At 38.5% G+C, this 16,245-nt stretch overlaps 1 protein-coding gene across 1 annotated transcript; it reads right to left on the reverse strand.

Moving 5' to 3' along the window:
- Positions 1-14,590: 14,590 nt before the first annotated feature.
- On the reverse strand, positions 14,591-15,830 carry LOC122428069 (NAD-dependent protein deacylase sirtuin-5, mitochondrial-like). The gene has a single exon (XM_043447757.1). The coding sequence runs from the start codon at positions 15,768-15,770 to the stop codon at positions 14,886-14,888; it is 885 nt and encodes a 294-aa protein (XP_043303692.1). The 5' UTR covers positions 15,771-15,830; the 3' UTR covers positions 14,591-14,885.
- Between the last annotated feature and the right edge of the window lie 415 nt (positions 15,831-16,245).

A 16,245-nucleotide genomic window follows, 5' to 3' on the forward strand; every position in this document is an offset into this window, starting at 1 on the left:
GATAAAATTTTGATGAAGGCAAAACACAGATAAGATAACCAGATAACCAGAGTCTGCTCATGGCTAAAAACATCATCACAGAAAAGGACTCCTGCAAAGAACTGAACTTACTTTCAAGCTGAATATTGTTTGGCCCTCATCTTGAATTCAGTAGGTCCATCAAGTAAGACTTCTGGGGATCCACAATCCTGGCATTTCTGAACTGTGCCAGCTCTGTCCCAGCAGTAGAGAAATCGTCTCTCCAGGATAAGATCTGTGAATCAGCAGGTCTGGTTGGGATTGGCTGGAGTGTTGATGAGGACCAGAGTCCAAGGGACTAAAAGAAGGGGCAGTAGGGGGAGTAGGGGCACAGATAAAGGAGTAACAGGAAAGGGGAGCTAGACGAACAGGGTGGTAAGTAGTTGATGAGGAAGAGACAGGGAAAGAGCTGTACTTGGATGTCATTAAGGTAGGGTGGCAGGAAGGGGTGACACTAATCAGAGGAGGGAAATGGGTAGGCCTGAAGTGTGAAGGGATGGATGGGGCTGCGGAGTAGGCTGAGGGCTAAAAGACGGAGGAGACAGGGGAGGAAGGAGCTCTGGATAATGAGAGCAAGAAGGAACAGAAAGAGGAGGTGGAAGCTGGGGGTGAGATGGGGAAATTGGAGGTAGCTTTCTTGTCATTTTTTCAAATGGCATATTTCTAGTCACTCATCTTGTGAAGATAAACTGGCAGAAGCTCACACCTGCTCCGGAACCTATCTGATACACTGCCCCTGGCACCGCCCCCTGTTGGAATGCCCATTATGAAGCGTACGCACGCCTCCCTTTGGAGCCAATAAGGAGGGTCCACCAACCAGAGCAATGGTCCCAGTTTCTAGGTTGAAGAGTGGTTATGGGAAATGGCAAATAGGATAAATGGAGCTATAATAGTAACCCCTATTTCTTGGGATAACTTACAGTTTTGCCCCTCAGTAGGCAGAGGTTGATCCAAGGGCTAGGATAGAGTTGGGAGTTGGGACCTAGGAGAATGGATCTGAAGCAGAAATGGTAAAAGTGGGGGAGAAGTCGGTACCCCCATGTATTTAACTTCCTACATGTTAGAAAGCCTTTTCATATCATTTATGTCACTCCATGAAGATGAGGTAATCAGAGTATGTGACAAAGCAGGTATAACCTAGAATATGGGTCAAATGTCAGGAAGTAGGGGGCATGCAGGAGGGAGCACAAAATGACACGGGACACTGACAGCATGACCCCCTCCCATGTTTCAGGAAAGAATCTTGTAGGGGTGCTTTCCAGCAGAACTTTACAATAGAGCTTTCCTCTTGGTCCTTGTGGTCCCTTGGCGTTTTGCCTGACCCTCATATGGAATCAGAGACACAAGGTCAAAGCTGATAGGATGACTGCCCAATCCTGAGTGCCTAATGACTAGGTTTGGACTTTCCTGTTCACTACCCAAGGCACCTAACTCCATGTCAGGTGATTTAGGAGGCTACTGCAACTCCCATTTTCATCTGTCTGGTTTAGCAGTTCTCTCTGCTAAGCAGTCTTGTTTTGTCTGATCACCGTCCAGATCATAATTCCATTTGGTCACCTATTCTCTTTTATAACATTATATTCTGATTGTTCTCTCTGACCCAATATCCTTACCTCCCATGTTTCACACAACTTCTCATTGTCCTCTCTGGAAATCTAGCTACAGGACTGGGAAACTTCCCTATTTCCTTCGACTGTTTCTTCATTGTTTGTATCTGCGGGTTTTAACTGTCACCTGGATCTCCCATGAGGACACTGTTTTCCTTGTATATCTCTTAGGTAGAGATGGCTCATTCTCTCAAACTCTTAAGATGCTTCAGAGTGGGAATGGGGTGTATTCTCTTTGTTCCTTTTGACTCCTAAACCATTATTCCTCTCTTCCAATAAGGACATCCCTTGCTCTTTAGAAACTGGTGCTACCCGCTAGCATTTCCCTGGTACTTTCATATTCAGATCTCCTGGATACTCTTTTTCTATGAAAATTTTGTACTTGTTGTAAAGTCAGTTTTGAGTCCATCGTCCTTGAAGACTCTAGTGTCTGTGTAGATGACCCCACTCAACGCTCTGGCCTCTCTTTTATTTGATTTCTTTTTTTTCTTTCTTTTTTTTCATTTATTTTTATTAGTTGGAAGCTAATTACTTTACAATATTGTAGTGGTTTTTGTCATACATTGACATGAATCAGCCGTGGATTTACATGTATTCCCCATCCCGATCCCCACTCCCACCTCCCTCTCCACCCGATTCCTCTGGGTCTTCCCAGTGCACCAGGCCCGAGCACTTGTCTCATGCATCCAACCTGGGCTGGTGGTCTGTTTCACCATAGATAATATACATGTTTCGATGCTGTTCTCTCGAAACATCCCACCCTCGCCTTCTCCCACAGAGTCCAAAATTCTATTCTGTACATCTGTGTCTCTTTTTCTGTTTTGCATATAGGGTTATCATTACCCTCTTTCTAAATTCCATATATATGTATTTGAATACTGTAATGGTCTTTATCTTTCTGGCTTACTTCACTCTGTATGATGGGCTCCAGTTTCATCCATCTCATTAGAACTGATTCAAATGAACTCTTTTTAATGGCTGAATAATATTCCATGGTGTATATGTACCACAGCTTCCTTATCCATTTGTCCGCTGATGGGCATCTAGGTTGCTTCCATGTCCTGGCTATTATAAACAGTGCTGCGATGAACATTGGGGTGCACGTGTCTCTTTCAGATCTGGTTTCCTCAGTGTGTATGCCCAGAAGTGGGATTGCTGGGTCATATGGCAGTTCTATTTCCAGTTTTTTTAAGAAATCTCCACACTGTTTTCCATAGCGGCTGTACTAGTTTGCATTCCCACCAACAGTGTAAGAGGGTTCCCTTTTCTCCACACCCTCTCCAGCATTTATTGCTTGTAGACTTTTGGATAGCAGCCATCCTGACTGGCGTGTAATGGTACCTCATTGTGGTTTTGATTTGCATTTCTCTGATAATGAGTGATGTTTAGCATCTTTTCATGTGTTTGTTAGCCATCTGTATGTCTTCTTTGGAGAAATGTCTGTTTAGTTCTTTGGCCCATTTTTTGATTGGGTCATTTATTTTTCTGGAATTGAGCTGCAGGAGTTGCTTGTATATTTTTGAGATTAATCCTTTGTCTGTTGCTTCATTTGCTATTATTTTCTCCCATCTGAGGGCTGTCTTTTCACCTTGCTTATAGTTTCCTTTGTTGTGCAAAAGCTTTTAAGTTTCATTAGGTCCCATTTGTTTAGTTTTGCTTTTATTTCCAATATTCTGGGAGGTGGGTCATAGAGGATCTTGCTGTGATTTATGTCGGAGAGTGTTTTGCCTATGTTCTCCTCTAGGAGTTTTATAGTTTCTGGTCTTACATTTAGATCTTTAATCCATTTTGAGTTTATTTTTGTGTATGGTGTTAGAAAGTGTTCTAGTTTCATTCTTTTACAAGTGGTTGACCAGTTTTCCCAGCACCACTTGTTAAAGAGGTTGTCTTTTTTCATTGTATATCCTTGCCTCCTGTGTCGAAGATAAGGTGTCCATAGGTTCGTGGATTTATCTCTGGGCTTTCTATTCTGTTCCATTGATCTATATTTCTGTCTTTGTGCCAGTACCATACTGTCTTGATGACTGTGGCTTTGTAGTATAGTCTGAAGTCAGGCAGGTTGATTCCTCCAGTTATTTCTTTATCACTAAAGTTCATAACCAGGACTCTACTTTCAGCCACCCGTGGTCATACCTCATCTTTTCCATTACTCAAGAATTATCCAGGGACTTTCCTGGTGGTCCAGTGGTTAAGAATCCACCTTCCAATGCAGGAGACATGAGTTCGATTCCTGGTCAGGGAACTGAGATCCCACATGCTGCAGGACAACTAAGCCTGTGCGCTGCAACTGCTGAGGAGGTGTGCCACAACTGCCGAGAACTGCCGAGGACGTGTGCCACAACTACAGAGCCCACGTGCTCTGGAGCCTGGTTGCCACAAGAGAAAAGCCTACACATCTCCTCAGCAAATGTCCCCCATGTTGCAACTGAGACCCAACACAGCCAAAAATAAATATTGTTTTTTAAAAGTAAAACATTATCCCACTTTTGAAATCACTTGTTCGGACATTGTATTCTCTGATCACTACTTCCTGCTCTTACATTGTAATCATTCCATTTTTCCTACTTCCCTGGGGCCTCTGATTCACTGACTCTTACTTTGTTTTAATCTATGAACTCTGATTTCCCTGATTTTATTTCTCTCCTTACCCGCTTCAGAACCCATGATTCAAAATGTCAATGACTTTCTTACCCTAGTTCTAAACTCTCCTACCAGAATATCTTTTTATTGCATTTTCTTGAGTGGGGTACCCCTACCTGAGTGATTCCAACTATTTGACTTCCTTGTGTTGCTGAATGCTACTGGAAAAAATTTTTATACCACCTGGAATATTGGTACTAAATTAATAGTTTGACTTCAACTGTATGCTAAACAATATCCACAAAAACCCATACCCATGAGAACGTTCATGTTGAAAATGCTTACTTATTAGAGTAAACAAATGGAAAATAGCATATATAATTATAAATAAGGATTTAAATTGTACCACAGTCACACCATGGGATATGAAAAGGAAATATCCAGATGCAAAAAATAAAGAGATGTAAATATTTTACGTGTTAGTATGGCAGTCTAAAATGGAGTGGGTGGTGGAATAGTGAATTTTGAGAAGTACTAGGGGCTTGGTAATGCCTATCTGGGTGGAACTAAAAATCTATTTACATCACAGGGAAATGATAAGGTGTCTGACTGGGATCTTAGTATTAAAAAGTTTCTCTTGAGATATTAAAATCCCATGTCTACCTCTTGCACTGGTTTTGAGTCCAGAATTTAAACTACATAATGTAGAAACCTATAGTCAATAATTACATTAGTGGCAGGTCAGTATTACCTCCAAGGTATTAGGAAGCTACAAAGCTTTTCACTCTGTAGGAAAACTACAGGCCACTGTAGTGTGGTCTATGACTCAGGTCACAAGTTCTCCCAGTAGGAAAATTCCTCTGAAGATGAGTTCACAATCCAAAATTACAAGACACATGAGTAAGCAATTCATGTGAGCAGTAGTCAGCAGATACAACAAGGAGAATATTTATACATACTTCACAAGAAACTTGTAATTAAAGTAATAAAATAAGGACTTGAAATTCTAAAAAAAGAATGAGATACTAAAGAGCAGATGACAGAAAAAAAATCAAGAATGAATGATATGGTCATTGAATCAAAAGACTCAATGGATAGGGTAAACTTTAGATGGCACACCACTTTCTAACACCAGAATGAAAGCTATGGTCATTGAAACAATAATAAGAAAATCTCAGTGAATAGAATAAACTTGACATTGACATTAGGTGTCACTGAAGAGCAAAAGAGAGGATAAATGTGAGGAAATGTGTACATTTTGCCTGTTTGTATAATGCTTTGAAACTTGACTTGGTACTTTGGTCTCTGCCTTTGTGAATATTATACTCTGAGGGAGAGGCAGACAGAATAAAAGAGTTATACAAATAAATATAAACCCCAACTGTTAGAAGTACTAAACTGGAAAGATGCATGTTGCTACAAGGGCATGTAATAGGTACATTTAGTCTAGTTGGATCTGGAAAGGTTTCCTTGTGGAAGTGAAGTGTGAGATCCTAAATTAGGAGTAACTGGGTCAGGAAGATCCCCTGGAGGGGATCATGGCAACCCACTCCAGTATTCTTGCCTGGAGAATCCAGTGGACAGAGGAGCCTGGCGGGCTATAGTCTATGGAGTCACAAAACATCGGACACAACTGAAGTGATTTAGTATGTAGAGGAAATTAATGGGAGGAGGGAATAATATAACAAGTTCCTATAGTCAGAAGGAGCATGGCATGTACAAGGAACAGAAAGGTCAGTTAGGCAGAAAGCAAAGGAGACGCATGTGGAGAATTAGCCGAGTCAAATCACAGGCTTTGGAGGACACCTTAGAGCTTTGTTCTTTATTTTTAAAACCCTGGAAAGTTAATAAAGTATTTAAAACTGAGGATGGTGTTCTAAAACACATTTTTAATGGATCATTCTATCTGCAGTGTGGAGAACAGATTATCAGGTGAATATATGAAGGTATAGACTTTTTAAAAAAAATACTTAATATTTATTTATTTGACTGCACCAGGTCTCAGTTTTGGCACTCAGGCTGTTTAGTTGGGTGATGGTGAAAATGATAATGAGAATGCTAATGAGGTGATGAAATTATGATGATGATGTAATGTGTAATGAAAATAACAGGGCAATGGTGGGGGTGAAAGTTAAGGTACCTTGGGTGTGTGAGTAACTAAGGTACACACTTGGGATAAAGTTAGGTAAAAGTTTAAAAAAGTTTCTTGAGGTGCCTCTGAGGGACACGGAATCATTTCTGCTTTTTCTGCTTAGCTGCAGCTGTTGGCCCAGAGGTTTAATAAGCTGAAGTTCTTAATGATGCTTCTCCCATATTCTTAAGCACTGAATTTAACAAGCCTCCCAGGGCTTGTTACCTCAGAGCAACTCAGCTGTGGATTAATTGGGCCACAGCCAGAAGTTGCACTCCTAGGGCAGAGGGACCCAGGATTGGCTCCCAGTAACTGGGGAATAGACTTAAAGACAAAGCAGGCGGGGGAAAGAGGAAGAGTGATCAATGCATTATTTTTAGCTTAATTGGGATTAGAAAAGCATAGTTTTCTATAATTGACAGTTCTTGCATCCTGCTGGGAAGTGTCAAGCTAATGCAGAGCTTCTGGGGAATTCTCAGTAGCTCAAAGTCTGGGGCCTTTGATTTTCCTTGGGAAAGTCACATCACGAACCTAAGGTAGCCCCCTAAATTCAGGTAGCATATCTTTGCTGAGAAGCTTTCACCACCTTGAGATAACCTTGCCACGCTATTCAGTTACTGATGACCAGTGCTATCAGAAGCCTGAAAGGTGGCAGTGATAGCCTGGTTACATGAGAAACCATTGCAGTGTTTTTTAATGGCTGCTATTTGTAATTTCTTTTATTTTGTCTCTAATTATACAAGTTAACATTAATACACTCATTGTAAACATTCAAACAATACAGATAAGTAAAAGTACCCTTTGATAATTACTTCATTATTAGTCTCCACATCAGAGGTTAAGTCTGCTTCCAGATTTTAAGAAAATTTGCTTTAGCATTGTATATATATATATATATATGAACATATAGAAATATAATTTTATTTTTTTTTAAGGTGAGGGACATACTGCTATCATAGCATAATAATGATACAAATGACATACTGTTTTTTCTGCTGGGTCAAAAGATGTGTGTGTGCTGTCACTTCAGTTGTGTCCAACTCTTTGCAACCCTATGGACTGCAGCCCATCAGGCTCCTCTTGTCCTCTTGTGGGATTCTCAGGCAAGAGTACTGGAGTGGGTTACCATGCCTTATCTAGGGGATCTTACAGACCGAGGGATCAAACCTACATCTCTTATGTCTCCTGCATTGGCAGGCAGATTCTTTACCACTAGCACCACCTGGGAAGCCCAGATCAAAAGATATACATACCTAAAATTTTTTCAGCTTTAGTGAAATATAATCAACTTGTAAAATTGTAAGATATTTAAAGCATATACCATGGTGATTGGATATATGCATACGTTATGAAGGGATTCTTCCATCTACTAACTCATGTATTTATCTGTTTTGTGTGTGTGTGTGACAACATTTAAATTGTACTCTCTTAGCAAATTTCAATTATATAATATTGTGCTAGCAACTATAGTTATCATTAAAAAAAAAGTCATGAGTTCTATTAGATCTTCAGACTTTATTCAACTTACAGCTGAAAGTTTGTAGTACACTTTTACCAAACTCTCCCTATTTTCCCCTTCCCACAGCTCCTGCAACAGGTTTTCTACTCTCATTGCTGTGAGTTTAATATTTTAAAAATGAAATATATATGATATTATCCAGTATTTGTCTTATTTCACTTAACATGATGCCCCAAGGTTCATTTGTGTTACTGCAAGTGGCAAGATTGCCTTCTTTCTCATGGAGGAATAATACATATCCCTATGTATCAATCTATCTACCTACCTATCTACAACACATCATCTTTGCCATTTAAGTTGTTTCCATATATTGGCTATTGTGAATAATGCTTCAGTGAGTATGGAAGTGCAGATATGTTTTTGACATCCTCTTTTTATTTCCTTTGGATATATACCCAGAAGTATGATTGCTGGATCATACGGTAGCTCTTTCTAAGAAAAATTTTGAGAACTCTCTGTATAGTGTTGCGTAGTGGCTATACCAACTTACATTCCTGCCATCAGTGCACCTGGGATCCGTTTTATCCACATCCTTGTCAACACTTGTTATCACACGTCTGTTTGGTGATAACCACTCTAACAGGTGTGAGGTGATCCCTCATTATAGTTTTGATTTTCATTTTCCTGATGATTAGTAATGCTGAATCAATATACAAGTAACTATTGGGTATTTGTATGTTTATTCAGTTCCTCTACCCATTTTAAAATCAGATTCGTTTTTACCCCTTTTTTGCTATTGAGCTGTATGATTTCTTTATGTATTTTGAAAATACTCCCTTATCAGATGAAGTGAAAAGTGTTAGTCGCTCAGTCGTATCTGACTCTTTCCGACCTCCATGACTGTAATCCGACTGTAGCCTGCCAGGATCTTCTGTCCATGAGATTTTCCAGGCAAGATTACTGGAGTGGGTTGCCATTTCCTTCTCCAGGGAATCATCCCAGAGATCGAACCCAGGCAGATTCTTTACTGTCTGAGCCACCAGGCCTGCAGTCCCTTATCAGATATGTGATTTGCAAATATTTTCTCCCATTATTTAGGTTACCTTTACATTTTGCTGACAGTTTCCTTTGCAGTGGAGATTTTTAGCTTGATGTAATCTCATTTTTTATTTTTTATTTTTTTGCTTGTGCTTTAGGTCATATCCAAAAAATCCTTGCCAAGACCCATGTCAAGGAGATTTTTTTTTTCTTTTTCTAGGATTTCTGTGGTTTCAGTTCTTACATTTAAGTCTTTAATCCATTTTGAGTTAATTTTTGTGAGTGGTGTAAGATAGGAGTCTAATTTTACTCTTTTATATGTGAATATCCAATTTTCCTAGTATCTTTTATTGAAGAGATTGTCTTTGAGGATTGTCATTAAGTGTTTTTGGTTCTTTTGTGAAGTATTAGATAACTATATGTGCATGGGTTTATTTCTGGGTGCTCAGTGCCTTTCCATTGGTCTTTGTGTCTGCTTTAAAGCCAGTAACATGCTGTTTTGGTTACTATAGGTTTTTTGTTTTTTTAGTATATAGCTTAAAATCCCTGGAGGAGGGCATGGCAACCACTCCAATATTCTTGCCTGGTGAATCCCAAGGACAGAGGAACCTGAAGGGCTGCAGGCCATGGAGTCACAGAGTCAGACAGGACTGAAGTCACTTAGCATGCACACATAGCTTAAAATCAGGAAGTGTGACGCTCCATTCTTTGTCCTCAGGACAAAGGGTATTTGGGTGCTTTGGGTATTTGGGAAGTTTTGTGATTCCATACAAATTTTAAGATTGTTTCTCTACTTCTGTAAAAATGCCGGTGGAATCTTTATAGAGATTGCATTAAGTCTATAGATAGCTTTTGGTAGTATTGATGTTTTAACAATATTAATTTCTCCAGTCCATGAATACAGGACATTTTACATTTATTTGTGTCTTTTTCAACTTCTGTCATCAATGTCTTGTAGTGTTCAGAGCAGAGCTCTTTTCACCTCTTTGGTTAGATTTATTCCTAAGTATTTTTTGTTTTTTTCTTTGATACTGTTGTAAACAGAATCATTTCTTTTTCAGAATATTAGTTGTTAGTGTAAAGAAATGCTACTATTTTTTTTTGTCTCTTAATTTTGTATTCTGCACTTTACCTAATTCCCTGATTAAATCTAACAGCTTTTTGATGGAATCTTTAGGATTTCTATATATAAAATTATGTCACCCACAAATAGATGCAGTTTTACTTCTTTCTTTCCAATTCTGATGTCTTTTATTTCTTTTTCTCGTCTGATTGCTCTGGCAAGGAATTCCAGTACTATGTTCAATAGGAGTGGTAAGAGAGGGCACCCTTATCTTGTTTACCAATTACTTAAAATTTTTTTTTTTTGCCAACTTGATGAGTGAATTGACACCTTGTTTAATTGGAATGTCAACTAATTATTAATGAAATGGACATTTAAAAATTATTGACTATGTTATTTTTATTTTTATAAATTACTTATCATATAATTGGTCCATTTTTAAAATTAGTTTTGTTTTTAAATGTATGTATTCTGAGAATGTATTCTTTATGTATTGTGTATATTGTATATACTCTTACATGTTATGCATATATATCTTTTTTCTGTATTAAATATGCTGTAAGTGTGTGTGTTAGTCACTCAGCCATGTCCAGCTCTTTGCAACCCTGTGAACTGTAGCCTGGCAGGCTCCTCTGTTCATAGAATTCTCCAAGGCAGGAATACTAGAGTGGGTTGCCATTCCCTTCTCCAGGGGATCTTCCTGACCCAGGGAGTGAACCTGGATCTCCAGCATTGCAAGCAGATTCTTTACTGTCTGAACCACCAGAGAAACCCATGTTATAATTATTTTCTCTCATTTTATTCATTTTTCTTTTGAGGTTTTTGGTATTTTTTTGTTGTCAAATCAGTCTTTTCCCTTATGACTGTGTATGTGATCTTAGGAATTAATCTACATCTTAAAACTATAAAAAATATTTTACATTTTCCTTATACACTTTTAGCTCTTTAAATTATCAAGAATTATTTTTTTGTTGTGTGATGGAAAAGAGATCTAATATTTTCTCTAGGTTGAGAGCCAACTGTACAAATAATGTTTACTGAATAGTATATTCTTTACCCAACTGACTTGAAATTCCATCATTACTTTATTCTAATGATCCAAGGAATTATGACTTTAATTTGAACTTTACTCTTTTATTGATCAATTGGTATGTTTTCCTATCTTTCCTAGCGGGGCAAGTTTTCTTTTTTCATTTTCTCTTTTTGCTGTTTTTACATATTTTGTCTTCCACAGGAACTTTAGAATCAGCTGGTTTTCATAAATACATTTTTGGGACTTAGTTTGGGTTTTGAGTTATTAAATTGCAGAAGTGACATATTTACAATATTGAAGTTTCCCACTCATATATTTTTGCCTTTATTTATTAGTAAAATTATATATCATTCTTATATATGTCTTAAATGTTAAATAAATTTTTTAAACTATAATTTTATAGCAATTATAAATATTATTTTTTCTTTACATTGGTAATAATTGGAAAGTACTTTATCTTTGTTTTCTTTGTTCATCTTATATGTAGTTTATTTCTTGAGTCTAAAAACTAGGACATGCATAAGTTTATTTTTAAATTTGGAATCATTTGGCATTCAATAGGTAAATCCTACTTGGTTATGATACATTATTATTTTAATATACTGCTACATTTCAGTTAATTTTTGTATAAGTTTATTTATATCTATTTGTAAGAGAAATATTGGCCTTTAACTTTCACATTTTGTATGATCCTTCTTTCTTTGCCCATTATAGTAACAGTCTTATAATGTAGGAAGCAGCCATCTTTTTGTAGGAAAATAATGTTTACTCAGGGACAGTTTGTGTTAACATGGGAAGAATTTGTTATGTAAAAGGATTAGTAGCATTCATTTACAAAACATCTGCACCCCAAGACTTTTTAGAAAGTGTGTATACTTGACTAACATAATAACTTGTCTTCTTGGTCTGTTCTGAGATCTTACTTCTTCTTGAGAGATTTGATCAGTTAAATTGTTCTAAAAAACTATTCATTGAATCTATATTTTAAAATTTATGGATATGAAGTTTTATACAGTACTTAATGCTATGGTTTTTCCAGTGGTCATGCATGGATGTGAGAGCTGGACTATAAAGAAAGCTGAGCACCAAAGAATTGATGCTTTTGAACTGTGGTGTTGGACAAGACTCTTGAGAATCCCTTGGACTGAAAGGAGATCCAACCAGTCCATCCTAAAGGAGATCAGTCCTGGGTGTTCATTGGAAGGACTGATGCTGAAGCTGAAACTCCAGTACTTTGGCCAGCTGACTCATTTGAAAAGACTCTGATGCTGGGAAAGATTGAAGGTGGGAGGAAAAGGGGACGACAGAGGATGAGATGGCTGGATGGCATCACCGACTTGATGGACATGGGTTTGGGTGGACTCTGGGAGTTCACGATGGACAGGGAGGCCTGGCGTGCTGTGGTTCATGGGGTCGCAAAGAGTCGGACACGACTGAATGACTGAACTGAACTGAATTCTACTGATTTAGTTCTGACAGATTTTTAGGTGAAGTCTTTAGTTTTATAGATACAGATAAAGATTATACACACACTATATACATATAATCTGCAAACAGATTCAATTTTTACTTTTTCTTTCTTAGTTTGCTTGTCTTTTATTTCCTTAATACTTCTTCTTGCCTAATTGTTCAGGCTAAAGCTTCTAGTACTCTGTTGAATAGGAGTAGTGAGAGTAGGCACACTTGTCCTGATCTTAGAGGAGACTCTTTCAGCTTCTTACCATTGAGTATGATATTCAATTCAGTTCAGCTCAGTTGCTCAGTTGTGTCTGACTCTTTGTGATCCCATGGACTGCAGCTTGCCAGGCTTCCCTGTCCATCACCAACTCCCGGAGCCTACTCAAACTCATGTCCATTGAGTCAGTGATGCCATCCAACCATCTCATCCTCTGTCGTCCCCTTCTCCTCCTGCCCTCAATCTTTCCCAGCATCAGGGTCTTTTCAAATGAGTCAGCTCTTCGCATCAGGTGGCCAAAGTATTGGAATTTCAGCTTCAACATCAGTCCTTCCAATGAATATTCAGGACTGATCTCCTTTAGGATGGACTGGTTGGATCTCCTTGAGTGCAAGGAACTCTCAAGAGTCTTCTTCAATACCACAGTTCAAAAGCATCAATTCTTTGGCGTTCAGCTTTCTTTATAGTCCAACTCTCACATCCATACATGACTACTGGAACAACCATAGCCTTGACTAGACGGACCTTTGTTGGCAAAGTAACGTCTCTGCTTTTTAAGAGTATGCTATTAACTGTGGGCTTATTCTATATGGCCTTTGTTATATTGAGGTATCTATACCTACTTTGTTGAGAATTTTTATCATGAAAGATGTTGAATTTTGTCAAATGCTTTTTATACATCTATTGAGATGATCATATGATTTTTACCCTTCATTCTGTTAATGTGATATATCACATTTATTAATTTGTGTATATTGAAATATTATTGCATGCTGGAATAAATTTCACTTGGTGGATGGTATATGATCCTTACAATATGCTGTTGAATTTGATTTGCTAGTATTTTTGTGTCTATGTTCATCAGGGATATTAGCCTGTAATCTTCTTTTCTTGTGGCATCCTTATCTGATTTTGGCAAGGTACTGCAGACCTCATAGAATAAGTTTGGAAGTGTTTTTGTTTTTTAAAGTATTAACCCTTTTTTGATATTTAGTATTATTCACCCACAAGGCCAAAGGGTCCTGGGATTTTCTGTGTTTGGAAATGTTTGATACTGATTCAACATACTCTTCTTACTGGTCTGTTCAGATTTCCTATTTCTTCATGATTAATTCTTGACAGGTTACATGTTGTTAGGAATTTATCCATTTCTTTTAGGTTACCTAGTTTATTGGTGTATAATTGCTTATACTAGTTTCTTATAATCCTTTGTATATTTGTGCTACTAGTTGCAATGTCCCCTCACTCATTTATCATTTTGTCTTCTCTCTTTTTTCTCAGTTAATTTAGCTAAAGTTTGGTCATTTCTGTCTATCTTAAAAAATAGCCATTAGTGTTGTTAATCTTTCCTATTGTTTTTCTGATATGTATTTCATTTATTTCTGCTCTAATCTTTTTTATTTCCCTCCTTCTGTTCACTTTGGACTTACTCTGTACTTAGAGTGTAAATTTAGGTTGTTTATTTCAGATTGTTTTCTTTATGAAGGCATTTATTATTTCTATAAACTTTCTTTTTAGAACTGCCTTCACTGTATCCCGTAAGTTTTGGTATGTTGTGTCTCCATTTCACTTGTTTCAATATGTTTTAAAAAATTTTCCATTTGATTTCTTCTTCAGTCCATTGGTTGTTCAGAAATATGTTATTTAATGTTCACATAGTTGTGAATTTTCCAGATTTTCACTTGTTATAAATCTCTAGTTTCATACCACCGTGATTGGAAAGGTATTTGGTATCATTTCAATCTTATTAATTTTGTTAAGACTTACTTTGTGACCTAATGTATGATCTATCCTAGAAAATGTTTCATGTGTGCTTGAGAAGAATGCATATTCTGTTGCTGTTGAATTGAATGTTCTCTTAATATCTGTTAGGTTCATTTCGCAAAAAGTGTTACAATGTAGTTCTAGTCAAATGTCTCCTTACTAATTATAGTCTGGATGTTCTAGCCATTGTTGAAAATGAGGTATTGAAGTCTTTTTTTTTTGTTTTTTTTGTTTTAGACAATCTAATTACAAAGTTACCCAGTAACCAACCAAACACATCAGACTTATGTTTAGGATCAAACAAAATAACAGGAACTGACTTCAGAAGTCCTGTGACTTCTCCTTCTGAACACAGTTACTACTGTTGCTTCCAAGTCCCCATCAACCATCAGCAGTTTGGATTCCAGCCCGGCAATCAAAAGATATTTTCAGACTTTCCAGTATTTGGCTCACCACCCACAAGACTGCCTCCCCTGCTGGTGGCTTGGTACTTAGATTTCTTCCTTCCCCAGGATGGCTATGAAACAGTTTCAGTTTCATGAGGAGCGAGGGCTTCAGGAAGAGTTGTCCCACATGGCCCCTGGAAATGAAACCTGAACCTGTTCGTGGCCGGGGTGGTTTCCATGTTGAATTCAGCCACGGGCACGCCGCGGGCTGACACCACGAGACACAAGTCACAGAGGGCCAGCTCTTTGTCAACCTCCTCCAGGATGGCAGGGTCCAGGTTTTCTCCAAACCACACCACGTGAGGTCGCAGCAGGCCCCCACATCCTGGCTCTTCACACCAGGGCAGTTGCTCCACTGGGATTCCGGCATCTTGAGTTGTGGGGTCTGGAGCCCCTTTTCCTGATAAAGCCGGACAAATTGGACTCTTATAGTTCTCAGCCACAACTCCACAAGAGGTACATCGAGTTTTAAATAAGCTACCATGGATTTCCAGAAGGTTCTTGGTGCCAGCCTTGCGGTGCAACTCGTCGATGTTCTGGGTGATGACCACCACCTGTCGGCCCTGCCCGTGCAGCCGGGCCTGGCACTCGGCGATGGCCAGGTGCCCGGCGTTGGGCTCCTTGCTCTGCACCACCTCCCGCCGGTAGTGGTAGAACTCCCACACCTGGGACGGGTTCCGGGCGAAGGCCTGCGGGGTGGCCAGGTCCTGGGCTTTCCATTTCCTCCAGTAACCTCCCGCTCCTCTGAACGTCGGAACCCCACTCTCAGCGCTGATGCCGGCCCCAGAAATGACAACTATGTGCTTGGCTTTCGCAAAACACTTCCGGAAGTCGGCCATATTTGAACTTGGACGAGCCATTGTTAGGCAAATCTTGGTTTGTGTGGAGATTGGAGACTTCAGTCCACAATACAGCTGGGAAAACAATCGGTTCCGGACGATCCAGAGAGGTGGCATCAGGTTTTCTGTGTTGCACTAACAATTGAGACGGACTGCAGAAGGCGGGGACCGCGGTGGATCCCCTGAAGTCTCTTATTATTATTATATTGTTATCTATTTCTGACTTTGGATCTCTCAATATTTCCTTTAAATATTTAGATGCTCTCATGTTGAGTGAATATATATTTATAATTGTTATATCTTTTTTCTTTTTTTAAATTGAAGTATAGTTGATTTACAATGTTGTGTTAGTTTCAGTCATACAGCAAAGTGATTCAGATATATCATGTGGTAACTCTAGTTTTAGTTTTTTAAGCAACACCCATATTACTCTCCATGGTCACTGTACCAATTTCCCTTCCCACCAATAGTGTACCAAGTTCCCTTTTTCTTCACACCCTCTCCAATGTTTATTATTTGTAGACTTTTTTTTTTTTTTTTTTTGTAGACCTTTTGATGATGGACATTCTTACCAGTGTGAGGAGATAACTCA

This window comes from Cervus canadensis, chromosome 2 (assembly GCF_019320065.1).
Source record: "Cervus canadensis isolate Bull #8, Minnesota chromosome 2, ASM1932006v1, whole genome shotgun sequence".
NCBI classification, from domain to species: Eukaryota; Metazoa; Chordata; class Mammalia; order Artiodactyla; family Cervidae; genus Cervus; species Cervus canadensis.

Coding starts and splice junctions, on each gene's coding strand:
- LOC122428069 (XM_043447757.1), bottom strand. CDS start 15,770: ATGCCACCTCTCTGGATCGTCCGGAACCGATTGTTTTCCCAGCTGTAT.